This window comes from Thunnus thynnus, chromosome 22 (genome assembly GCF_963924715.1).
Source record: "Thunnus thynnus chromosome 22, fThuThy2.1, whole genome shotgun sequence".
Taxonomy (NCBI): Eukaryota; Metazoa; Chordata; class Actinopteri; order Scombriformes; family Scombridae; genus Thunnus; species Thunnus thynnus.
This window is the reverse complement of record NC_089538.1, coordinates 16,197,822-16,223,488: the sequence shown is the minus strand read 5'-3', so window position 1 is coordinate 16,223,488 and position 25,667 is coordinate 16,197,822. Positions and strand designations below refer to the sequence as shown.

General features: G+C 41.1%; 3 protein-coding genes across 5 annotated transcripts in view; 1 reads left to right on the top strand and 2 right to left on the bottom strand.

Annotated features, from left to right (window-relative positions):
- On the top strand, positions 1-11,623 carry pik3c3 (phosphatidylinositol 3-kinase, catalytic subunit type 3). Of its 3 annotated transcripts, none has more exons than XM_067580523.1 (26): positions 1-410; positions 1,849-2,037; positions 2,256-2,399; positions 2,588-2,717; positions 2,943-2,969; positions 3,916-4,002; positions 4,161-4,256; positions 4,360-4,431; positions 4,581-4,685; positions 5,286-5,378; positions 5,554-5,739; positions 5,998-6,128; positions 6,692-6,773; positions 6,915-6,979; positions 7,081-7,186; positions 7,296-7,412; positions 7,682-7,813; positions 8,136-8,264; positions 8,408-8,477; positions 8,641-8,705; positions 8,785-8,869; positions 8,966-9,040; positions 9,161-9,329; positions 9,865-9,955; positions 10,716-10,841; positions 11,276-11,623. In XM_067580523.1, the coding sequence occupies exons 1-26, from the start codon at positions 346-348 to the stop codon at positions 11,288-11,290; spliced, it is 2,652 nt and encodes an 883-aa protein (XP_067436624.1). In that variant the 5' UTR covers positions 1-345; the 3' UTR covers positions 11,291-11,623. The 3 variants fall into 3 exon arrangements, with proteins under 3 accessions (XP_067436624.1, XP_067436623.1, XP_067436625.1); XM_067580522.1 differs by having other exon boundaries at positions 6,912-6,979; XM_067580524.1 differs by lacking the exon at positions 2,943-2,969 and having other exon boundaries at positions 2-410; positions 6,912-6,979.
- Positions 11,624-15,169: 3,546 nt separating this feature from the next.
- si:dkeyp-75h12.7 (interferon lambda receptor 1) lies at positions 15,170-22,276 on the bottom strand. The gene is made up of 7 exons (XM_067580520.1): positions 21,510-22,276; positions 21,166-21,286; positions 19,209-19,378; positions 18,800-18,978; positions 17,794-17,956; positions 16,545-16,669; positions 15,170-16,455 (listed from the first exon to the last, which is right to left on the bottom strand). The coding sequence occupies exons 1-7, from the start codon at positions 21,586-21,588 to the stop codon at positions 16,150-16,152; spliced, it is 1,143 nt and encodes a 380-aa protein (XP_067436621.1). The 5' UTR covers positions 21,589-22,276; the 3' UTR covers positions 15,170-16,149.
- A 288-nt stretch (positions 22,277-22,564) lies between these two features.
- tesk1b (testis associated actin remodelling kinase 1b) overlaps positions 22,565-25,667 on the bottom strand; it is a 28,748-nt gene continuing 25,645 nt past the window's right edge. The window contains exons 9-11 of the mRNA XM_067580519.1: positions 25,144-25,230; positions 24,783-24,879; positions 22,565-24,686 (exon numbers count right to left, since the gene is read on the bottom strand). Coding sequence (XP_067436620.1) covers positions 23,560-24,686; positions 24,783-24,879; positions 25,144-25,230 — 1,311 coding nt within the window. The 3' untranslated portion in view covers positions 22,565-23,559. The remainder of the gene's footprint in view (positions 24,687-24,782; positions 24,880-25,143; positions 25,231-25,667) is intronic.

The following is a 25,667-nucleotide window of genomic DNA, read 5'->3' as shown; positions in this document are numbered from 1 at the left end:
ATCGACTGCTTTAGCCTGTCTATATATGTCGGTTGCTGCTGTGTTGTTGTGTAGCTATCAAAAACATCAAATCATGCCCGGTAAGACAGCAGGTTAAAATAATGTCTTTACCGTGAACACAAGGCATTTAATGTAATCCTTTTAAAGTCGTATACAGTTTGTTAACGTCTCTATCCGTGTGGCCAACGGTTGAAACGGTTTAAACTGGGTACCGAGGAGTGTTTTTGTGCTGATCCGAGGCCTTGTCGCAAGACCAACCGCTCGAAAAGTCTCATATAACCGTCCGGGATTTCATGTTGAAGTCGACAGGTTTTTGGTTAGAATTGAGTGTTTTCCCGTCGGAAGATGGACACTGATAAATTTAACTATGTTTACAGCTGTGACTTGGACATCAACGTTCAACTTAAGATGTAAGTTGTGTACTTCAGGCGTCTTGTTTCAGTCATGCAGTGTAACGTTAACTAATCTATCTTGTGACTTGACAGGATGCTTGTTGTGTTTGCTGTGTGTGTGTGTGTGTGTGTGTGTGTGTGTGTGTGTGTGTGTGTGTGTAAACATGTTTCTTTGACATGTTTGTCTCACTTTAAGCAGTTAGTAACAATTTAGAGCCACTCACAAGTACTGTCATTGTCTGTCTATCAAATAACACTCGTTGAGTAGCGAAACTATAATAAAAAATGGTGTTGAAATGATTAACACTTGTCATGAGACAGAAAAGTAACTATTCCAACTATTTTTTATAGTCGATTAATCATTTAAGTCAGTGATAAAGCTTCTCAGATGTTTGTATTTGCTGCTTTTCTCTATTGACATTGAATATTTTGGATCTTGACTGAACAAAAAAGCAGTTTTTTCTCTTTATTTTTCTGACCTTGCACAGGCAGAAGTATTAATTGATAAACTGACACACTAATTTACAGATTGACTGATCAGTTGCAGCCATAGTCTGATCTGTAGCCAGGTGTGAAGTAAGCAACTCTTCACATTTGTGAAGGTCTATCCACAAGATGTTTGGCATTTCTATGTCATAATAAAGTTATTAAAGTGATTGATAAATGGTAAAAGAATAGTGCTCAAACAATTAACACTAGTAGATTAAACAGAAAACCAACTATTCAGACTAGTTTTATACTTGATTAATCATTCAAGTCATTAATCAAGCTTCTCAAGTGTTTGTATTTGCTGCTTTTTTCTAATTTATGTGATTGCAGATTGCATTTTTGGGTATTTTTGGGTCGTTAACTATTGATTCAACAAAAGACGCACTTACAATTTTTTATATAGGCAAAATGATTAATTGGTAAATCGATAAAATCATTTACAGATTCATAAACAATGAAAATAATTACAATAGTTATAGTTACTAAATTGATTATTAGGTGATCAATATTAAAACATATTTCACCCTCTAAATATGATCCGATTCCAGTGAATCAACTCAGTCTATGTTTCATGGTGTTGAATGTTTTCCTTCACCACCATGACTCAGACGGTATGTTCCTAGTGAGGACTCTCATTTGAAAGCACAATCGTCCCTTTATTAAAATCATGTGCGTAGCTCATGAGTGTAATTATTGCATTAAAATAGTCTAATTAGTTAGGCAGTGGTGAACTATGGCCAGTTTTTAAGTTTGCACAGCCTGCTTTTTCGGTATCATAACTATTTTAAATTAAAATAGTTTGAAAAATGAAATTAAGATAGTCCAGACTGTAAAAATGAGTTCTAGGAAGACGAGGTTGAATCATTTGTGAGAGGACAAGTTGGACCGCTCTTGATAACATCAGCAAACAACAAAATTTCAAACAATCTCTTATCTTATCTTATCTTTCTCCTCTTTCCTTCTCCAGAGGCAGTTTAGAAGGAAAGCGAGAGCAGAAGAGCTACAAAGCCCTGCTGGAAGACCCGATGCTGCGGTTCTCTGGCCTCTACCAGGAGAACTGCTCGGACCTCTACGTCACCTGTCAGGTGTTCGCTGAAGGAAAACCTCTCGCCCTGCCCGTTCGCACCTCGTACAAAGCGTTCAGCACTCGCTGGAAGTGAGTCCCAAGATGTCTGTGTGTGTCTGTGTGTGTGTGCGCCTCATATTTTTCCTTCTTTAGAGCACATGGGCACACAACTTCTTCCAACAACAACTTGTGCTTTTTCCTGTAGCTTCAGAAAAATTGGATTTCAGTTGCTCAGAGCTTTATGTCCTTTGTCTAACACTTTCTCTATGTTTTGCTCTCTCTGCGCTCTCTCCTGCCATTCTGTGCAGCTGGAACGAGTGGCTGCGGCTTCCAGTCAAGTACCCAGACCTTCCCCAGAGTGCCCAGGTTGCTCTCACAGTGTGGGACATCTATGGGCCCGGCAGAGCCGTCCCCGTCGGGGGAACCACTGTCACCCTCTTTGGCAAATATGGGTGCGTCAAACTTGTTACTGATAGAATAAAACTGTGTTAAAAAGTTTTTTATTTTGCTCCCGTGTTGAAACATCAGCTTTGAATTCACATCAAGCCAAATCCCAAATTGGCAAGCAAGAGCACACAAAAAAAACAACAAAATAAACTTACGGTGTAGTTTTAAAAGCCCTCATCCTGTCTTGTTCCAGTATGTTCCGGCAAGGGATGCATGACCTGAAGGTTTGGCCCGGTGTGGAGGGGGACGGAGGGGAGCCCACCACCACGCCAGGACGCACCAGCAGCAGTCTGGCAGAGGATCAGATGGGCAGACTGGCTAAGGTACAGTATATATGTGAACAGGAGAGCAGGGCTAAAGATTGGAGAGTGAAGGGAGTGTATTGGTGCAGGAAAGGAGGAGATGATAGGATTGTGTGTGTGTGTGTGTGACTGAATGGCTGAAAGAAGAGGTTGGGGGGGGGGGATTGAAGAAAAAACATTGTGTGCGTTGGAAAAGGAGAGGAATCCTCCGATACGAAGCCCTGTCTAAACCACCGTCTGTTCCAGGGCCCTGACCTGGAGGTACTCAGTGATGTGAGTACAAGTGGAGGAGTTAGTGGTGGTAATGCAGAATGTGTGTGTGTTTGTGTACTGTATGTGTGTGTGTGTGTGTGTGTGTAAACAAGGCCTTGGCCAAAATTTATTTGAAAATAAATCTTTGTATTTTCTATTCATATTCACTACTACATTAAGACAATTCAGACTGTATCAGGGAAGTTCACACTAAATAAATCCTTCCTTCCTCTATTAAATCCCTTTGTTTTATGTGGGAAACCCATAAGTAGGATAATCCCATACAAAGCATTTACAAATACATTTTGACTCAGGTTTTGGTGTGAGCACCTGTTGTCTGTCAAGATGTACGGCTGCGTTCTTGAAAGCATCACACACACGAGTTTTTCTGCTGTTGCCATACTGTATTTTATGTACGCGTGTGTATGCATGGACTTCATTTGTATGTGGACACAAGATACGTTAGCCAACTGCTTTTTGGAGAATCTACAGGGACAACGTCAGGAAGTACATTTCACTTTAACATTATCTGATTGGCTTGTTTTTTCCAATCGATTCTCCGTATCCCAGTCACCCTGAGTGTGGTCGACAAAAATCATATCCGAGGATGTTTCTAGGCTGCTACCAGTTCATATGTTGTTTTTAAGAGTGAGTACTAATTCTAACCAGCTGAGTTGTGGGCTTCCTGTTCATGGCCAAAGCGTGTGCTTTCATTCCCAACATCCACACTGACTGATGAGTGGATTGGCTGCTGAGTGTGCGACCGGAGATGCTGGATTGGCTGCTGCCACTGGATTTGTGCATGTTTATGGATCGAGCAGTTTGCACACCAGCCACCCTGCTGTTACCTCAATTTTTTCTTTTTTTATATATATATATATTTCATTTAACCCTTTTTCTCATCCCCTTGCCCTCTTTCTTCTTGCCATCTTTCTCCCTCTCTGTCTCTGTCTCTGTCTCCGTACAGCTGACGAAGGCCCATCGACAGGGCCACATGGTGAAGGTGGACTGGCTGGACCGTCTCACTTTCAGAGAGATTGAGATGATCAACGAGGTGAGTCGGTTTAGGTGGATTCTGTTTCCAAACACACCAAAAAGACGCTCGATATAAGTGGTTATCAGTGTGATGATCTTGGAGGAATGCAGTGAATTATTCAGTAGGATTATCTGTGTATCTTTTCATAATCTTTCTTGGTATGTGTTTTTCTGCAGAGCGAGAAACGTAGCTCTAACTTCATGTACCTCATGGTGGAGTTCCCCCGCGTCAAGACGAATGACAAAGAATACAGTATTGTCTATTATGAAAAGGTATTTTCATCTTTATAAGCATGTAACTAGGATCATATAAGCGTTATGGTAACACTGGAAACTGTGTGAGCTGATTGGCGTGTTGTACTTGATCCCTACTCAGGATGGAGATGATGCATCACCCGTTCTCACCAGCTGCGACATCGTCAAAGTCCCCGACCCACAGATGGGGATGGTGAGAGGAGACGCGCACAAACAAGCTCTTACGTTGTAGAAAATGCAATAATGATGTTGCTGGTGAAATGCAAAAAGAAGGTCAGAACTTGTAGATTTGTATGTTTAATTCACAATATATAATTATGTTTGCGTTACTTTTCCTCACAGGAGAACCTAGTCGAGAGCAAGCATCACAAACTGGCTCGTAGCCTCCGCAGTGGGCCCTCAGATCACGACCTGAAGCCCAACGCTGCCACACGTGACCAGCTCAACGTAAGTAACTAGCGGTTTAGTTTTTACTTAGGTTATATATATCATTAAATCAAACAATAAGTTATTAGTAAAGCACCTTATGTAGACCTTACCCACTTTACTTTACAAAAAAAACCTGGTCAGTATAGTGCAAAACTGGTCAAAATATGATGTTTAGTGTCTTATTGCTTTTAAACAACAATAGAACACTGATAAAAAAGGCTGGAGTGCAACCATGCAAAATCATTCTTGAAGTCATGAAACAACATAGACAGGAAGCTGCTATCACTGTAGCAGTATGACAGATGCTTTAATGCACTATGTCTGTTTGAACTCTCAGTGCCAGAACAAACTGTTTTAACATACAGATATAAATACTCAAGAACCATTCATAGCTCTTTGATTTTCAGCATCCAAGCATCTTTTCAATAGACGGATAACAAGGCGCTCTAGCTTAGACATAAAAGAGTCGTTAATTAAAGCACATGCAGAACAGAATTTCCCCTCAGCTGATGTTGTTTTTTTCCCTTTTTCCCTGCAAGTGTCTTCATAGCTGTGTCATTACAGACTCTGCTTCTGTAGCAAGTGTTAATGGCTAAAATCGATGTTGTGCACCGACAGATCATTGTGAGCTACCCTCCAACCAAGCAGCTGAGCTCTGAAGAACAAGACCTGGTGTGGAAGTTCAGATACTACCTCACCACTCAGGAGAAGGTGGGTGTGTTGGTCGATTTCTGTGCGACCGCTCTGTGTGTTTGTGTTTATTTCTGTCTCTGCGGTTACCACTTAACGTTCTCTCCTCGTGCTTGTTACTATATACGATCTTGCACATGTTGACTGCTTCCTCCTCCTCTTTCTCCTCCTCCTCCTCCTCCTCCTCTCGCTGCAGGCTTTGACAAAGTTCCTCAAGTGTGTGAACTGGGATCTGCCCCAGGAGGCCAAGCAGGCTCTGGAGCTGCTGGGGAAGTGGAGACCCATGGATGTGGAGGACTCCCTGGAGCTGCTGTCCTCACAGTTTACCAACCCCACCGTCAGACGCTACGCCGTGGCACGCCTGCAGCAGGCAGATGATGAGGTAGGCGTTAAAGAGCGAGGGAGGGGAGGGGAGGAGGGGTCAAGAGGAGTGAAATCATGTGTGGATAGAAATGTTTAGAGTCTCCTGAGACACAAAGTATAACCAAGTATGTGCTTAAACTGTGAACTAAAATCACAAAAAACACAAATCAAGGTCTGTTTTTTGGTCCATTTCACCAGTTTTATTGAAAATATCTCTTAAAATTTAAGAAACTCCAGTTGTACTGTCACTATAATTACTCCCATCTCCTCTCTCTAGGACCTGCTGATGTATCTTCTCCAGCTGGTCCAGGCGCTCAAGTACGAGAACTTCAGTGACATTCAGGGAGGTCTGGAGCCAGGCAGCAAGAGAGACAGCCAGGGACTTTCAGATGACTCCACACTGGACAGGTCAGCACTTGGATGCTACAACGTTATAGCAGCTACTCTGGCTGTGGATCATAAATAAGTCAACGCTACCAACCACACTGATAGAGACATGGAGGTTGTCTTCCGGCCAGTTGCTAAAAATGTTTAAAAATGACACGTTTGTTCTACTTCCAATGATTTATTTTTCTTGTTTTATTTAGTTTTTTACAGCCTGGATCTCATTTTATCTCAGAAACGCTCACTGGCCTGGGGAGTATTTGCTGATTTGCAAAATATGATTATTTTTCTTTTAGACACCATAATGAACTCATTGGGTACTGTGATTTTACTGGCATTAGTCTGCACGGATCTACAGCTCTGGCCAGAATCTCGAGCTGTCAGCTGGATGCAGAGAAGTGCAACTCTGCAACTGTGCTGACCAAAAATAAATCAAGAAACAAATCTTATTTTCAGACATTAAAACAGCAATGTCCTTTCCTCTGTCTGTACCGAACACACAATCTCATCAGCCTGAGTTTTGCATTGTCACGTTCTCTGTCTGCTCATTGATTGATTGTTTCTGTCTCTTTTTACTGTTTGTGTAGTTCCCAGATCCTCTCTGGCACGTCTGGACCTTCCACTACAACGCAGAAAGGCAAGGAAGGAGCTGACAGTGAGAATCTGGAGGTAAGAAGCAAAATGTGATAGAAAACAGAAGTAGAGATGATACAGTATGAATCAGCATAAATCCTCACATGCACCAGTTGATGAAACAAAATAAAAAGCATGAAAACATGGTATATATGTGTTTGTATCTCTTTTTAGCAGGACCTGTGTACGTTTCTCATCTCGCGTGCTTGCAAGAACTCCACGCTTGCCAACTACTTGTACTGGTGAGAACAGCTTTCTGACTGAAAAATGAGCTTAGTTTGTTATTTCTGAGAATGTGTTTTTGTTTGTACATTTGTCAGCAAAAGCTGTGCGTCTTCCTCAGGTATGTCATAGTGGAGTGCGAGGATCAGGACACCCAGCAGAGAGATCCCAAGACCCACGAGATGTACCTGAACGTCATGAGGAGGTTCAGCCAGGCTTTACTCAAGGTCGGCTCTCTGATATGTCTCAATACTTGTGAAAAAAAAACAAAACAGTCAATCTCTGTCTCTTTATGGCCCACTTCTCTAACATAAACACACTTCCTCTTCCCTCCAGGGTGATAAGAGTGTGAGGGTGATGCGGTCACTACTGGCCGCCCAGCAGACCTTTGTAGACAGACTTGTGCAGCTGATGAAAGCCGTGCAAAGAGAGAGCGGAAATCGCAAGAAAAAGGTATCAGAACATGTTAACAGTGCAAAAAATGACTCAGCGTATATTGGGTTTGATACTTATTTGAATAATGCAGTTTGTGTTTTTGTATATCATTTCAGAAAATGTGCAAATATGTCAAAAATGCTTTCATTAGAGGTTGTTTTGTTGTGGATTGTCGACAGAATCTTCCAAACTTTATTCAGTTTCACACTTCAATAACACATCGTTGATTCTGGTGTTTGGTTTTAACTGTAACCGCCCACCAACACACTGATATTGTGTGTCTGTAGACGGAGCGGCTGCAGGCTCTGCTGGCCGACAACGAGAAGGTGAATCTTTCGGAGATCGAGCCGATTCCTCTTCCTCTGGAGCCTCAGATCCGGATCAGAGGCATCGTCCCCGAGACAGCAACACTGTTCAAGGTACGAGAAACTTCACCCCTAATAAATCGCTACAATGTAAAGGCAAACATGCTATTCAAGGCTCTGGTACACAGCGTCACTTGTGCATTTAATGGCCCTCAAACTTTATTTGTTGTATAACTGGACATTGAAAGCATAAAAGACAGATTGTAGATTGAGCTAACGTGTTTTTGTTTGTCCTCAAGAGGCTTTTCTATCGGAACATTTAGAAATGTTTATCTTCATCTTCAGTATGATCCAGTTTGCTCAGCTTTCTCCTCACTCCATCGAATATCTGTGTGACACATCATTCATGAATCTTTTCTTCTTGTGTGTGTGTCAGAGTGCTCTGATGCCAGCCAAGCTGATATTCAAAGCCGAGGATGGAGCCATGTACCCGGTCATCTTCAAACACGGAGACGACCTGAGACAGGACCAGCTCATCCTTCAGATCATCTCCCTCATGGACAAAGTAAGAATACTTTAATATTAATATGATGACAGATGAGAAATTAATTACTCTTTAAGAATGATAACACAGCTGTTGCTTGCTTGAACTTTATTTCTTTGTATAATTCTGTTTTGAAGTGACACTGTTTTGTTTTTGATTTTCAGCTGTTGAGAAAAGAGAATCTGGACCTAAAGTTGACGCCCTACAAAGTTTTGGCCACCAGCACCAAACACGGTAAGAACTTAAGACAATGCATTACTGTTTGGGAGAAAATAGGTTCTTATTGTAATAATTAGCACAAGCTTTTTTGTCCTTCTTTCTTCCATAAAAATCAATAATCTCTTTATAAAGGATATCTGGCAATCATCACATTTAATTACTGAATTTCTTGTTCCAGGTTTTATGCAGTTTGTCCAGTCGGTTCCTGTCGCAGAAGTCCTGGCTACTGAAGGCAACATCCAGGTCAGTAATTCACAATCAAAACGCTCTTGTCTTCTGCCGACAAACACCATAACTTCTCATTTTGATCGTGTCTCGACAGAGCTTCTTCAGGAAACACGCACCGAGTGAAAAAGGGCCGTACGGCATCAGCTCAGAGGTGATGGACACGTACGTCAAGAGCTGTGGTGAGTCGGTTTATGCGGTTTTAATGCTTATTCTCTACCTGCAGATGAGCCCAGAGGTCTAATTCATTTTACTCTCACTGCTGTGTGTCCTTCCAGCCGGTTACTGTGTCATCACATACATCCTGGGAGTAGGAGACAGACACCTGGACAACCTGCTGCTGACAAAGACCGGTGAGGCAAACATGCTTTTTTATAGATCAGAGTTTATTCAACATTTTTTTCCTCAGTATTTTGGAAAAAAATACAAGCTTTGAGTATGGACTCTCGGGGTCATCTCCTCTCTTCATTCAGGGAAACTCTTCCACATTGACTTCGGCTACATCCTGGGCAGAGACCCCAAACCTCTTCCGCCACCCATGAAGCTGAGTAAAGAGATGGTGGAGGGGATGGGAGGCATGCAGAGCGAGCAGTACCAGGAGTTCAGGAAGCAGTGCTACACCGCCTTCCTGCACCTCAGGAGGTAGGAGACCGGACACACACACACACACACTCACTAACAGAAATAACTTCACTTTGATGTAGAGAAGAGTCGAGCTTCTAATTTCAAACTATGAATGTGCACAGACTGATGTTTCTACCAGAGCAGTGGGTTTGCATGATTTAAATTATTACCAACAAGTGTCCAAAGTGTTGATTTCCTTCCTTTTAATGCAGCCACTGATATCATATGTCATTGTAGCTTTAAAAAAAACTTTAAAAAAAAGACTTTAAACTTGCTTGAAGTAAGAAATAAATCACAGGAGACATTTAAGCTTCAGTTTCAGTCAGTTACATTATTATCACACAGTGAGGCAGTTGAAAATAGGGACTGTTTTGAGCACATTTCTTTGTTGGTTCACACAGATTTGACACAAAAGAGAAAAGCCTTTACAGAAACATTACTTACATTACAACAGTGATACTAAACATTATCTTTGTTGAAAACATTAAAAAACACAAACACACATACTGTATTTAACCACTACGGTAAAATATCTTCCCCTCCATTTCTTCAGATACTCCAACCTGATCCTGAATCTGTTCTCTCTCATGGTGGACGCTAATATTCCTGACATCGCCCTGGAGCCGGACAAGACTGTTAAGAAGGTACGATTGTTGTTATGCTTAATGAATCTTATCACCCTGTCTCATTAAAAATGTTTTTTCAGTGGAGCTTTGGTGTCACGTAGATAAAATGCAGTTTTGAAAAAGATTTCGTCAGAATTCACATTTTCTTTCTGATACATTTATATGTTGTTAAGATCCAGACATCAATTCAAATCACACTTTTTACACTTTACTTAAAGCTTTAGCATTTATAAGCAATATATAAACTCTTAATTGTTTATAACACACTATAATGTAGTTGTTAAATGTAAAACACAGTTGTAATAATATAAAATGTCTTCATAGAAGAAGTTATAATTATTGACAAATACTGTTTTACTTCAAATGTCCTTTTAATGCTGCTTATAACTACATTATAGTGTGACTGTTTAACTGCTTATAAATGCTAAATAGTGGGACTTAAAGTCAAAGTGTTACCACTCTACAACAGAAATCTGTACACAGCACCAGTCAAAAGTTTGGACATAACTTCCCCTTCACTTGAATGAGAACATGTTTAAACTCTTGACTGGTTCTGTACCTTCCGCTCTTAAAAGCAGATGAACCCTTGTTGCTTAGATGAAAACATGTTGGAAGTTTTGGTTGACCTTAAATAACGGTGACATCGAGATTTACAGGATTGATGGAAATAAAAATCAGGTAGTTGCCTCTCATTTCCACTTCCAGCTGCCAAAGTATTAAGCTGCCCAGTACAATAAATAATGAGTGACATTTATGTGGTTTAATATTACGCCTCAAGGTGCAAGACAAGTTCAGATTGGACCTATCGGACGAGGAGGCGGTCCATTACATGCAGAGTCTGATTGACGAGAGCGTGGGCGCGCTGTTTGCTGCTGTGGTCGAGCAGATACACAAGTTTGCTCAGGTAAGTGTACTAAAAATGACATATACTTGAACCTAGAGTTGGAAAAAAAAGACTAATAAAGAAATAAATCTGCAACAGTTTTGATAATCTGTTAATGAGTTTAGCAAAAAAAGCCAACAATTCTCCAGTTCCAGCTGCTCAGAAGTAAATTTTTGCTGTTTTTTTTTTAGTCTTTTATGATATTAAACTGAATGTTTCCCAGTTTGGGACTGTCAGTAGAACAAAACAAGCAATATGAGTGTGTTAACTTGGGCTCTGGGAAATTGTGACAAGCATTTTCTTTTACAGACCAATAAATTGATCAAGAAAATACCTGATAATGTAAAAAAAGATTAAAAGATGCAACACAGGATCTGACAAGCTAAGTCTCAACATGTTAAAAAGTTAATTTCACCATGTTAAAATCTGAAACTGTCCCCACTGTCTCTCTTCAGTACTGGCGCAGATGAGCAGACCAGAGAGACGGTTGAGACGAGGCCGAACTGGATCGACGAGACGCACAGAACCCCCTGCAGCAGGAACACATGATCATATGGCTCTGACCCGTCTGATGCCACATGTGTGTGAGTGTGTGTGTATGTGTGTGAGGATGAAAGAAAAACTCAATGACACTGTTTTAAAAAAAAGAAAAAGAAAAAAGAAAGGCCAAGAATGCACTGCCAACCTTTACTGCAAGATGGTTAAACAAAGACAGGGACGTCTTTGTTTGCTTCTGTATATATCATGTATATTAATTATTAAATGAATTAAATGTATGGCCAAATAAAAGACTGTTGATACAACTTTTTTTTTTTACTCTAAAGCAGTGTGTATTTTTCACCATTTTAGCCCAAAAAAGTGCTGCTATGCAGTGTTTATGGCACGCAAGATAATTCTTAATTGAGCATTGCTGACCATCTGTGCATGGTCATATAATCTACGCTGGGGGTAGAAACAAGTCGAAACCCCAGAGAGCTGATGAGTCACCGAGAGAGTGACTAAGCATTTCCGCTGAGGGAAGAGATCGTTTTGTACAAAGATAATCTTTTTTAACAGATCTAAAATGAACTAAAACGCGACCAATTACTGTTTCAACATAGATATGTGCCTATTGCTTCAAACACTTGAAAAAATGTGACACTATCCCTTTTTTAAATGTATTTTTTTGGGGGGGCTGTTATTAGATAGCACCACAAGAGAAAGGCTGCAAAGGTCCCCTGCCAGACGTGAACGAGGGATTTTGCAGCTCACACGGCGTCTTAACCCCTAAACTACAGGGGCGGCCTGTGAAACTCTCCTTTAAGGCATCAAAATGGTTCAGAGGCTTGTAAAGGCTAAGAAACATAAAAACCTGACTGCTGCAAAATGGGGAAAAAGATATTATCAACATCAGGCCACTTGTGGTCCGGGGGGGGGGGGGGGGGGGGGGGGGGGGGGGGGTTGTCAGCGAAATAAAAACATTTCAGTGAAACCTGTTTTGTATTTTCTAATGTCATCATATATAAAAATCACTAATTGCTAGTTTTATCCAAAATGTTCAAAAACATTTGACTCACGTTCATTTTTTAATACTCTGTAAAATGTTAACAGTAATGTAATAACTTCAGATGATTGGTAACATTCTGACTTCTATCAACGCAACGAGGAAAGACGCCAACTTGTAAGACACTGTTCACGAGCTCTGCACGTATTAGTCAGACTTACATAATTTTTTCAGTATTTCTGGGTTTTTTTCTTTTTGGCATAACAGTTTAAAACATTAGTTGTACTTAAACTAGAACAACAACAAGAGAGCCACGGTTTGAAAAGCTTTGTCAACATTTCATGATTTTGACTAAACTATGTAGAGATATGAGAGTTCTGGCTGCAACCAATTATTACTTTGTTTAACAATTAATACACTGATTATTTTTTTATAGTTTATAGTTAAAAAAAAAAACTGCCTATCACAAGTTCCCAGAGCTGAAGGTGAATTAAGATTTAAGGTTTGTCTAAACAGCAAGATATTTAACTTACAATGACTTAAAACACAGAAAAGCAGCAAATCCTCACATCTGAGAAGCTGAAACCATTAAATGTTCATCATTTTACTTGATAACAGACTCAACCGTCATTAAAATAGTCCGAATTTCATTTTCTCTCAATAAACTAATCATTTCAGCACTAGATTTGTTATCACCTTTACGTTTAGTTTTGGCATATTTCATCTCCCACGTCATCAATATGAAAAGTGGCTTTTAAGAGAAGCAATTACGATCTGTACAGAAAATGCAAACAGCAGAATTAATGTCTAATAAGAAACAAGCTTCACAGGGTGAAATCAGTGAGCTGTGATACACTGCAGTTTACTCCACAGGACATCGCACGCCAACATACACACACAACTAGCGGATAAGCGAACTTAAATCCATCTCGGTGGAGAATTATTACAAACAGCAGAACAGAGAAAGCAGCAGCCTGACTGTTGTGTAGTCAGGTGCTCATTCACACAAGCCAGCTTTTTGCTTAACACATTAATCATCTCTCTCCACAACGTAAGCACTGCGCTTATTAATAAAAGCCATACCACTGGCTTGTCCGTGGAGCTTTGGATAACCCCCCAGGTCACTGTGGACTCTGGAAAAGGTAGAAGGGGAAACAAACAACGTTGGACGGCCAAACCCCCCCCCAAAGGCTCCCCAATGTTGCGTAAAGATTGCAACACCAGCAAAACGGAAGGCAGAAGGCGAGATGTCAAAATGTTCCTTGTTTTCATGCAGGAGGCAGGATGAGGTGTCAGTCACGGGTAAGAGGCAGCGAACCTCCGATGGGGCAACTGTGAGTCAGAAACATTTCAGAGCGAAGGAGAGAAAAAACTACTCTTTGTTATCACTTTGGAAAAAAGCAGCATGAAGTAGCTGTTGGCTGCATGTTGGAGGAGGGGGGGGGGGGGTCAGAAGTTTTCTTAGTTCTTGTTTATGACGCTTATGGTTTGGACTTGTCTGTCGAGCGGCACTGGACTGCGGCAACCGCAACCAGATTTAGATTCTTCAACTGAACCGGTGGACGTGCACAAACACAGGAAAACAGCTCCTTTTGGACTCGTCAGATAAACTTTTTCTCCTTCACTGGTAATTCTCACTCACCAGTCGATTCTCTGACCCCCTCTGACAAGCAGTCAGAAGAATGTGCTCGTATGTTTGAGACTGGAAGCCACGATTTCTATCACTCGATGATTGATGTCAGCGAAACAGAATGACGCGTTAGAGGTCAACTGGTTGCCTAACAGGAAGGAACGAATATGATGTGTTTACAGTAAGGAATTTGATTTTGGGCCATGACCTTTTCTCGCACATCATCGTCATTCATCGGCCTAATAATGGACTCCATTAAAGTGGTGAGTTCCACGAGAAATGAGGGTCAGAGGTCAAGGTCAAGTACAGAAAAGCACCTTCTAAGCTGGAGGAGTTTCATTATCTTACTCAAAGACATTACAGTACTAAGTATGTCATGTCAAAGGGTCTGAACCATGAAACACGACACTGTTGCCTCATTATAAAATTACTAAAATCCTAATTGTCTCATTTAATTGTTGGGTCTATAAAACGGAGCTGCAACAATTAGTCGATCGACAGAAAATTAATCGAAAACTATTTTGATAACCAGTCATTGTTTTGAGTCATTTTTTAAGAATAAATGCCAAAATTCTCTGATTCCACATGAATATGAACGAATATTTTCGGTTTTCTTAAGTCCTCTATGATAATAAACCGAATATCTTTTGGTTGTGAATTGTTGGTCAGGCAATTGCCATTTAAAAGACCAAATAACTAATTGATTAATCAAGAAAACAGTAGACAGATTAATTGATAATCAAAATAATTGTTAGTTGCTGCACAAAAAATGTCAGGAAACTGTGAAAAATGTTACGATCCCCGAAAGCCCGAAGTGACATCTTAATGTCTTGTTTTGTCCGACAAACAATCCAAAACCCAAAGATATCAAACCAAATTCAAAGAAAAACAGCAAATCCTCACAATTGAAAAGCTGGATTAGAGGAATGTTTGACATTATTTCATGAAAGATGATTTGAACAATTCATTGATTATCAAAGTATTATAAGACGGACGATCGACGGATTAATCTAATAAATATTTCAGCTGATACAACAGCCAGGAGGCCAAATGGGAAGATTAGCCTAAAAGTAGAGTTCAGACAGACCAGATTCAACATGTTCATCAACAGCAGCTGGTTGAATTTAGTTACTGTTGGTTAACAAGCTTATTAGCCTGCTAGCTACTAACCAAATATCTCACATAGAATCAGGCAGCTCACATTATTTCTTGCTAACTTCAAATAAAAATATGAGCCTGGATTCCAGTTTTTATTGCCTTTTTCAAATGAGAATTTGTAAAATAAAGCCTGACCAATACTAGACTATTGAGGCTGATACAGATTGATATTTTAGAGTAAAAAAAATTCTATCTATCAGTCTATTTTTGGCCGCTTAACTGGGTGAGAGTTGCAGTAGTCGTAGGCTAAGCAAGGTAGCCACATCCTGCAGCTCCTCCTGAGGAATACTGATACGTTCCCCAAGGTCAGATGGGATATGAAATCCCTCCAGTGTGTTCTGGGTTTGCCCTGCGGTCTTATCCCAACTAGACATGTCTGAAATACCTCCACATCAGAGTAGAAGAAGCTTTACTCTGAGTTTATTCCTGATGTCTGAGCCAACTAATTTCAGCTGATCTCTTCTGTCATTCTTCTGAGCTTGTGACTGTAGGTGAAAAAATCCAGGAATATTATATACTGACTGACAACTTCAACATAGCATAAACCAACACTTTTGATGAGGATCACTTATTAAATAATTAAATAACTTTACGCAAGATATGATATAATCCTGTTCGTCCTCTCTGATGGACAAACTATTTAAAACTTAATTATCACAAACTTTGTGAGTGTCTTTGCCATTTCTGTGCTGCAAATTTGTGTTACTCATTGGCCAATATGTGTTGATACCAATATATTCGATAAGCTATATCAGCTCTGCATCGATCTACGTGTAGCTTTACTGTGAAACAAATCATCTTTTTCTCCTTTTCTGTTTGTAGATCTTGGTACCGAACAGTTTGACACAGCTTTCCTCCACAGAAAACGGTTGCTTTTGATGTAAGTTCGGACATTTCAAGTGGACCTCAGCAGGTATCGACTGCAGACGTATGTGACTCTCTTCCATTTCAACCCTCACAGAGCACAGCGACGTGTCGAACCCTGGCACTTACACACCTGTGACACCTATCTGTATAGAGCAGCACTCAAAGTAAGATGCATTTCAAGTCATTTAGTATCAGTCTCCATTTATCCCACATGTCTCCTGAGAAAAGTGAGACACAGGTGGGATGCAGATACCAGAGTCCAGGCCTGGTTCCAGCTCCTTCCCTCCACTGTCCCAGTACGCTGCGCCTGCGTTGGTGTCATGATGAAGAGGATCGCTGGTGAACATGTTGCCCAGGATCGTGGTCTGATCCTGGTTGGAGGGAAGACTAGAGGAGGACCGGATGGAGATGTTATCAGCGAGTTCCACGTGGATGTCACAAGGGTCGACGGGGACCAGGGACACAGGAACCAAAGAGACTGGATCGTGAACAGACGCCTAAAAGGAAGACATATTGTTAGCGTCTTTTTTAGGAAAAACAGGCAAAGAAAGAGAGTGAAAACTGAAGTGTAACGTGTAAATCAGACCGGAGTCTTGGGTTGACTTTCAGCGGTTGGCGCAGCTCGTCTTGGTTTACGCAGAAACACAGTGAGAAGTGGAGCGACGAGCAGAGAACACAACGCGATTCCCAAACACAGCAGAGGCAGCAACCCTGCGGAGAGACACAGGTTGAACCAACACCAGAGGTAAACAAGATGAACCAACAGTGAGGCTGCAGAGTGAGGTGAGCCAAAAGTCACCAGCAGGAGACTTAATTGGCCCTTTGAACTCTGTTGTCAGACATGGATTACGGTTCAGTCCTTTTTAACAGGCAAACAAAGGAGTCTTTACAATTTTCTTTATAGCTGAGACTTTTTAGCTGAACTAGACAACAGCCTGTTAACCTGGTGGTTCCCAATCTTTTAGCATTATGACTCCTTAAAATTAAGCAATATCTTATCATGACAGCTCGTCACATGTTGTAAAAGTCATGGTGAGATGAAATGCTTCACCCAAACAATGATTTTTCTTCTCAGTTTATAACATTTGAATTATTTTTAAAGACCTGAAAAGTGAAAATGTGAAACTAAGTATTTGAAAAAGTACAAAAAAGGACAAAGATTAGATAAGTCAGGGCAGATTTTTTAAGTCTTTGGCCCAGTTGCTCTGAGCAGACATTTTTGAATATTTTATATTATGTTACATGTGTGAGGGTACCTGGATGCCCAACATTATATACTGTGTCCTTGAAACCTTCTGTTTATTGCAAACAAAACATAGCCCATAGCCAAATTTTGGAAATCCATGAATTGAAAAAGCTTACAACCCTTGCTTTGTGAACCACTACACTGTCTTGCTTTTGAAAAACTTGTATCTATGATTGAGGAAAACTCTCCATCTTTGAGAAAATGTGGAGCTCCTTTATGACATTTATTGATAAGGTTGAAAAAACTATAATTTTGTGTGACAGAACTATGTTTTTTCTTCTTACCTGTCCTTCTAATCATCTCACAACCACTTAGATTTATCCTGTGACTCCTTCCTTTTTACAGTCTTTTGTGAAAGCAGCATCTAAGTGATTTACAATACTTGAACCTTTGTAGAGACCGAGGATCCCTCTGTGATTGAGCCAAAAGGGGAACAAATCCATCATATCCACTTTATAAGGTTAAACTGCGATCAATGATTGGTTGAGCTGCCAAATGTACATAAGGGCAACTCAGGTAGATCACGGCATGATTTAACTATTTCAAACCTCAAAAGTTAAATTTGACCGCTCTTCAGTCTCCTTCTCACCTGATTTGGAGACGATCTCGACACATTGGGGGGCAGATTGCGGGGAAGCCGCCATGGAGAAGGTTGGGAAGGAGAAGTTGGCCACAGCGCAGTAGTTCTGACCCGGAGCCAAGCCTATGAACTCCACATGGGACACCACTTCCTGCGTCCAAACTGTGCGGCTCTGCAAGATACAAATAAAACCAGAGATCCATAAAAGGTAAGAACAAAACTCCAATTTGTGTATAGTTAATTTTAAATAACTGATGGACTACTGCAAACCCTTCAAAACATTGAACTCTGACTCAGTTCATATTAATTGAGTTCTTTTTTTCATCAATATTGATCTTTTACTTGCAGTGAAGGACAGAAACTGCCTGATCAGTGTTTTTAAAATATGTACAAAGATTTTTGGAGTTAAATGGGGATCTGAACTCTTTTTGTCACTAATAATTTATGAGGAAATTGATGAGCATATTGAGCCTTGACACCATCTTAGTAAGTGAATTTCGATTGCTGCCTTCAGGATGTCTCTGCTCTACCTGCAGGTGTTATTACAAATCCTTTATCGCCTGTCCTTTTATTTTATTATTTGTAGATATTTCTATTTACTCCATAACTTATTTATTACCAATGCCACATATAGTTTTTAAGCTCATGTTTTAGCTTAGTGATTTCCTCTATTTATTGTTATTCATTTGTTGATTTGGTGGAGAGCTGCTGCATACAATTGCACTTGCAGGGATAAGTGGATAATTAGATAAGTTGTTTTGAATCAGAAGACATCTGCAAATGTGCACCATTTCACACTCAATGTGATCCAAAATTTGGAGGTTTAAATCTTCAGACTGGGTGGAAACTTAAATGTGTGAATGACTTCTAGAGCAGCACCCAGGTGTGAAACTGATAACTGACTGAATATGGCTGAAATATACCAGAAAACCGGTTTATATGGACTTTCCTTTCAGCATGTTTTAATATTTATACACCACAACCATAGTCAGTTAAAAGACAAAGCATGTTAGACCTGGTGTTCAGAGCGATTGAGCTTATTGTACACAGTCACTGTTGTCCAGGGGTCAATCAGTTCAGAGATAGGACAGCATCCCTTCAGAGAGCACCGCCTGTTGGCAGCACAGGGGAACTGCACCTTCACCAACAGCTGGTCCTCTTTCACAGAGACTGAGACAGACGGAGGGCTGAAGGCTGGGTGGGCAGTGAGAGGAGAGAGGAGCTGTTAATTATCTCCAAGCTCAGGATTAAATACCTGGTGATACTTTAACATATAACACATTTTAGCAGGTGATTGTAGTTTTAAACCATGTGCCACAGACAGCCAAGAGCCTGCAGGTTTCCAGTCATACTGCAGGCTCTCCCCACTCTGTGTCTCAGGTTTCAAGGCCGCTGAATTACAGAAAGTGCAGATTGTCACTGACTGAAGTCACTGTAGTCGAACTTGCGAGGCTTAATCCAGACGGTGGAGCTGGGACTGAGGTGGACACCCAGACGAATCATGTTGTACAGCTCGAAGTCCGAGAAAGCCCGAGACAAGTCACAGCTACGAGACGAGACCCAAACACACCACGGCACGTCCTGCCAGGGGTCCCTATGACACGAGGAAAAGTACGGTCACACAGACAGTAAATATACAGATTTACAGATTTAAGACTTTGTTATTATTTAAATGTTGTAGTTAGATGGCAGCTTGGCCATTTCAACACGACTGTTTGTGATTTGGATCAATAAGCAAGCAGCAGTTTTCCGAGCTTTCCCCTTGTTGATTCTCCCAAAATGTTTCAAGCTCTGGGAATCATCAAATTAATTGTTTCAAGGCCATTTTTTAAACTTTCCAGACACACACAATAACTTTTTGTTTAACCTGCAGTCATTCTGAAACTATCCGTCCTTTAATTTCACTCTACTTGGACAAAGTCTGTCTTCATTTGTTTCCATTTTGTGGTTATAATGTCTATGAGACCCTTTAAATGTGTGTAGGAGGGAACACATTACACTCTCAGCTCTCAGAGAGGCAAAGAGGATTGAGATTGTGAAATCACATTCCGAATGAACGACTGACTTTGAAATATCAAAACACATTTTTATAGATTTTCTGTCTTCACTGATTATATTTTGGCTGATTTATTTCAGTATCTTTGTTTGCAGGGAAGGGATTCTGTCATGTTTCCACTAGATTAGATGTTTCTATCTCAGCATCCTCTTTTTTTAATATGTTGGCTTTGCATCATTATATTTTCATATTCATTTTTATTGATTTTCTTTTTATCAATCATTCTCTTTTATGTCTGAATCTTAATTTACTTTCGCTGCTGTTGCCGTTATAGAAATGTATTTCCCTTCTTATGTGGAAAGCAGATTTTTATAAATCTCATTTACAATGTTCAGTATAACCTTATAGATAAGATTAACATGATTGATCCTATGAAAGGAAACTGCCTCCTCTCAGACACACTCAGTCTCACACTGCTTTCCAAACACCAATCAAAGTAAACCAAGTTATAACACAATGTAAAGAAACCTATCTGGAACATTGGGAAGATGAAACTAAAAGCAAAAGTAGATCAGAATTATCTGGCCCTAAAAAGAAATCATGAACTGGCAGAATATGTCTGGACTGTCAGAGATAGAAAGCAGAGACAGATCCTAACCAAGTACAGGCTCACACTGACCACGAACGATGGAAAAAGAACAACACAAAAAAATCATTGCAACCGAGAGAAGAACAGAATATGTGGTCACTGTTCGACAGGTGAGGTTGAGACAGACAATCCTACAATTTAAAACATTCAATAAAATAATGAACATTTACTTTAACGAGTTCAACTCTAAAAATTTCCAGATTTCAAAGAGTTAATGACGTCTCAAAATTTTTAAAAAAGTCCTAGGAGAAGGAGACAGAGCGTATCCTGCTGCCCAATATGTATTAACATGGTACAACCTGAGACACACACAGAACATACATAGGATATACTGTATAAATACATAGACGTGCTGTATATAATTAATATACATCAATCTTGATGTCATGTTAATGTTATTTTGTTTCATTGACTTGATTCGGCAATATTGTTGTTGTGACATTCATGCCAATAAAGCAAATTTGAATTTGAAATAAAATGGTATGGATGGATCATTTTAAAAAATTAGAATATTACATATAAGTATATTACATTATGAGCATCTATAGTGATACATACACGATGAGGCATGAAAAAACAAAATAAAAAAAAAGGTAAAGGCAGGAGTGTTGTAGTGTTGGCAGCATAAAATAGTTATTGCACTTGTAGCAGCAAAAACAAAGTATGTGAAGTAACTTTAAATTCTCTGTAATGCTCGTTAACACACTCACTCTCACACAGGGACAGGAAGACTTACCCCTGTGTCTTTGTCTGTACGGTGTAGGTGGTATTAGGACTGGCATAGGGACAATCCCACCGCAGGAGGCATCCTAAGTCCAGCGATTCCACTGCAGTGTAGCAGACTAACCCAGTCGACCCTGAGAAGATCGCACGAAACCCGGACACCGAAATAGCACACTTACACAGATGCTCATTGACCGGTTAAGTCTGATTGTCACAACTTCGTTAACGCTTGCGAGCATGAGTACTCACATAGGAGGGAATGATTTATTCTAACAACCACAGAAAAGCAAAAGAAACACTTTAAACGACTCAACCTTAACATCAGCATTAATTAACTACATTAACCTCTATACTCACCAGTGATGAGCAGGGCGACCATGACACACAACTCCAACAGCGCTCTCAACCCACCCGCAGTTAGATCTGGTGTCCCCATGACCCCTTTGTGACCTCAGGATCAAGTAAGCAAGACTATGAGGTCTCACCTACAGTCCGCACAGTAGCATAGGTGACTGACTCTCTTTAAAAGCATGATACATGCACCTGTAAGGACACGCTGAGGAAGAGTGCTGCATTGGAGAATGATAGACTGTAATCAGCGGGAGGGTGGAAGGGGTGGAGAGATAAGGATTTAATTGAAGCACGGAGATTTTGTAAGAGAGAGGAGAGGCTGTACTTAAAGAGGAGGACGAGGAAATTGAGAGCAAGACGGAGGCAGAGGTTAAGACTATTTCTGGTCACGCATGATAGGAACAAGGTATTAATTTAATATTTTACATGTAATTTTAACTACTGGATTTACACAGATTTTTCTGTTCTGTCAGTCATATTAATATTTTGTCAAAATGGGATAAACGTATAAAAAAAAGTGTTTAAAAACAGAGCTCATGAAGTGGAAAAGATAACGAGAAATACAGATGAGGGGATAAAAACCTAAAGGTGCAGCCAAATACTGGAGTGAATGGCATATTTAAATGACAGGTTCATAAATCAGTCACATAGTCAGGCACCCAAATGAACATTTAAACAGGTTCTTCTTGCTGTAATCATTCCTCCTGTTCATACTGACCATGAGAAGATCTTCATAATGCACTTTCAATATAAGCGATGGGGGACAAAATCAGTCTTCTTTTTGTGCAAAATTGTATTTTAAGAAGTTTATCTGAAGCCAATATGAGGCTTCAGCTGTCTGAATTAGTCAAATAAAGTGGATATCTTCCAAAGTTACAGTCTTTTTGGTACAAATTTCTCTGTTTTTGTTTCCATCCCTCCACTGCAGTTCACACTGTACACAAAATTTCCCCCGGACAGTTTTCTTACAGCAAGCAAGACGTATTTCAATGTTAATATCGGCACCTGGCTATTATTTAAAGGACAGACTTGAAAAAACAGATACGTCAGGAGAACATCGCTGCATTCTATCTTTTTATTCAATGCCATCTTTAAATAATAAGAATCTGTACATCTCTTAAGCAGGTCTTTGACCATTCATTCCCAAAAGTAATAATGATATCAATAGTTTCCTTATTAACAACAGTAATACAGTTGAAGTGCTTTAACCAGGCAACCAGAAGGGCCAACAGATCATACAGCAACAAAAATAGTCAAAAAAACGGTGTACAGCACACACTCTCTTAGCCTGCCTCTCTCTCTCTCTCTCACACACACACACACACACACACACACACACAATCTCTCACACTAAATCCTCCAGCTCTTTCTATACACGCTCACATATTTTCATGTCTCACACACACACACACACAAAAACAAACAAACAAACAAACACACACACGTCCCAATAGTGCACCATACACCTCATGATAATTAAAGACATTAAAGCAAAAAACTGCCTGTTCATTCAAAACAGCACCAAACATCAAAAAAATGCAAAATCATTGCAACAGTAATAATACTAAGCTTAACATTCCTCATTTCAGCATCATCATCATCATGAGTCACATGAATTTTTACATCTGCAGATAAACAGGATCTAACCGACCCGGCCCCAAACTCTGTGTGTGTGTGTGTGTTTACATGCTGAACAGTTCTGCAGGCGGCCAATCATCAGTCAGATCTAAGCAGGCACAGCTGACATGTGAAGCTGCGTCGCCCTCAGCCCAGCAGAGGGCGACACACACAACCAGTCTCTCCAGCAAAGATACCAGCTTCTTAAAACAGATCCCAAAGCGTCCATCAGTCAAGGAGTGTGTTTTAGGTAAACTGATCCGGACTCTCAGTCAGACCCTCCTCTGCACCAAAAAGTGTGTCTGGAAAAATAAGCAGGGTATTGCTGCATTAAAATCTGTGCAAATTTTAAGAACTTAATTTCCAGGGAAGAGGTTTTGGTGCAGAGTTTTCAACCCAGAGTCTTTTCTGTGTGTATTTGGTGTTGAGAAAGCCAGGTTTATGTCTGCGCCCCCGGCAAGGCGAGTCCTGGTTCCAGGCTGGTGGTGGTGGTAGTAGGTGTCGGGGAGGGCGGCAGCCCCTTGGGTCCCGGACAAAGCAGCCCGTGAGAGGCTGTGTGATCCCCGTTCAGGTTCTTGTAGGGGTTTCTGCGTGGCGGAGCTCTGAGACACATTGAGGGGAAGCGAAAGCCGGCTAGGCAGCAGCCGGGACAGGAGATCACCTCCTCCTGGTCTAGAGAGTGGCCGCTGCCTGAGCCGAACGGGGAGGAACCAGCGGGGTCGCTGACGGGGGAGTGATACCCGTTGTTGTTTGTTGTGGCACCGGTGTTGGTGGTGCTGTCGCTCCATCCCTGCGGTCGATTCACGACCACGTTGTTATTGTCCAATTGAGATAGAGGAGGCAGGCATGGGGGCCCGTTGGAGATGGCTGACCCCCAACCGTTTGAGAAGGGAGGAGTTGAGGGCTGGAGGGGAGTCGAGGAGTGGGATGGAGGAGGGGAAAGTTTAGAGTAAGGAGATGAAGTGCTGTCTTGTGTTTCTGGGGAGCTGGTGCAGTCCATGGGCTCCTCCTCCCCCTCCTTCTCTTGGTCCAACGACAGCGGTTCAAGAGACAGCGGAAGACCTGAATCCCCTGCCAGGTTAGTCCCACTCCCCTCCCTCATCTCCATTTCTTCTCCTAGCAGTCTCTCTTCCTCACTCGTTCCGTTTATTTCACCGTTTACAGTGTCTATCTCAGACTGGGACTCCTCCTCGGTGAGGACAGTGCTCGGTGCTGATGTGAGGTGAGGAGGAGGCGTACAAGGAAGTGAGTGGCAGCGTCTGTGCCTCCTGAGCAGGGTGCCACCGTCAGCCTCGGACGCTGAGGACTCATCGCAGGAGTCTGGCGGAGGGGGCAGGGTGAAGGTCAGGGAGATGACTGACTTGCTGGGAGTGTCAAACAGCTTGATCTTGCCGCCTTTGAGGTCCTCCCTCTGAGAGAAAGGGTTGACCCGAGCAGGAGGTGCCAAAGTAACAGAGGGGGGCGTGTCCGGGGGATGGAGCATGTCGGATTTGCTGCGGGAGAGGCGGGGATCTGATGGGAGGCAGAGGGATCTCCGTCGCAGAGGGCCAATTGATGGAGAAACAGCTTTAAAAAAAGAAAACCAGAGTGAACGGTGCTTAGTGTTAATTTGCGGAAACAAATATTTACTCTCAAGGGCCAACAGAGCATCTGATGACTCACCTTTCACTGCTGGCTCATCCTTCTGTTTCCTCTCAGCCTGCCTCCTCTCCAGCTCCAACACAATTTGGGAGAAGGATGGACGGAGCTTCGCATCCATCTGACAGAAGGAGAAACAAACAGCTTTGAGTCTGACCGGTCACAAGCACGACAGACGAGACAGAGAAAACAAGTCAAAGACAACTACAGTGATCAATTTAGCTCTTATCCAATCTAGACTTTAATTTGGCCAATCCGTGTCCATGAACAGTAGAGTAAACAAAGAAGACAAACAGAAGATAAATATCAACCAGGGACTGTGTGTGTGTGTGTGTGTGTGTGTGTGTGTGTGTGTGTGTGTGTGTATGGGATGAGTATCTCTTACATTACAGCAGGCGATAGCCAGTTCCAGGAAGTCAGGAGGACAGTCTCTAACGATCTGCTGAAAGGCCTCCACATCCAGACCAAAGTCCTGCAAAAAAAAAGCACAAGGAAATTACAACTATGATGATCTGGTGGCAACATGACAGTTACAAATAGATTTTTTCTTTTTATTTAGGATAATTTTTGCTTTGAAAACTTAAGAAAACATGAAAAAATGCAATCTATACCATCCTCTGTTTAATGCTAAGTTGAGGTGACGCTGCCAGATGTGGCCTCAACTGCTGAACTATAAAACGGCCACAAGGGGGAGCCACAAGCTTCAAAAAGCTTTCAGTCTATGTTTAACTCTGTTTCTGTGTCCCAAAGCCACATTACATACAGCACTGACAACAAAATATAATAATTAAGTATGAATTACAGGTAGTATAAAATAAATCCATTTACTGTTTGTGCCAACAGAAAATTGTGCAATATGTGTACCTACAGATGTCAAACTGCAAATTATAAACGTGCACAAAGAGAAAG

Coding starts and splice junctions, on each gene's coding strand:
- pik3c3 (XM_067580522.1), top strand. CDS start 346: ATGGACACTGATAAATTTAACTATGTTTACAGCTGTGACTTGGACATC. Junction 2,718..2,942: donor AGATGGGCAGACTGGCTAAG/GTACAGTATATA, acceptor CGTCTGTTCCAG/GGCCCTGACCTGGAGGTACT. Junction 5,740..5,997: donor TGCAGCAGGCAGATGATGAG/GTAGGCGTTAAA, acceptor TCCTCTCTCTAG/GACCTGCTGATGTATCTTCT.
- si:dkeyp-75h12.7 (XM_067580520.1), bottom strand. CDS start 21,588: ATGGGGACACCAGATCTAACTGCGGGTGGGTTGAGAGCGCTGTTGGAG. Junction 17,957..18,799: donor TCAATCGCTCTGAACACCAG/GTCTAACATGCT, acceptor TGTATCTTGCAG/AGCCGCACAGTTTGGACGCA. Junction 16,670..17,793: donor CGAGATCGTCTCCAAATCAG/GTGAGAAGGAGA, acceptor GTCTCTCCGCAG/GGTTGCTGCCTCTGCTGTGT.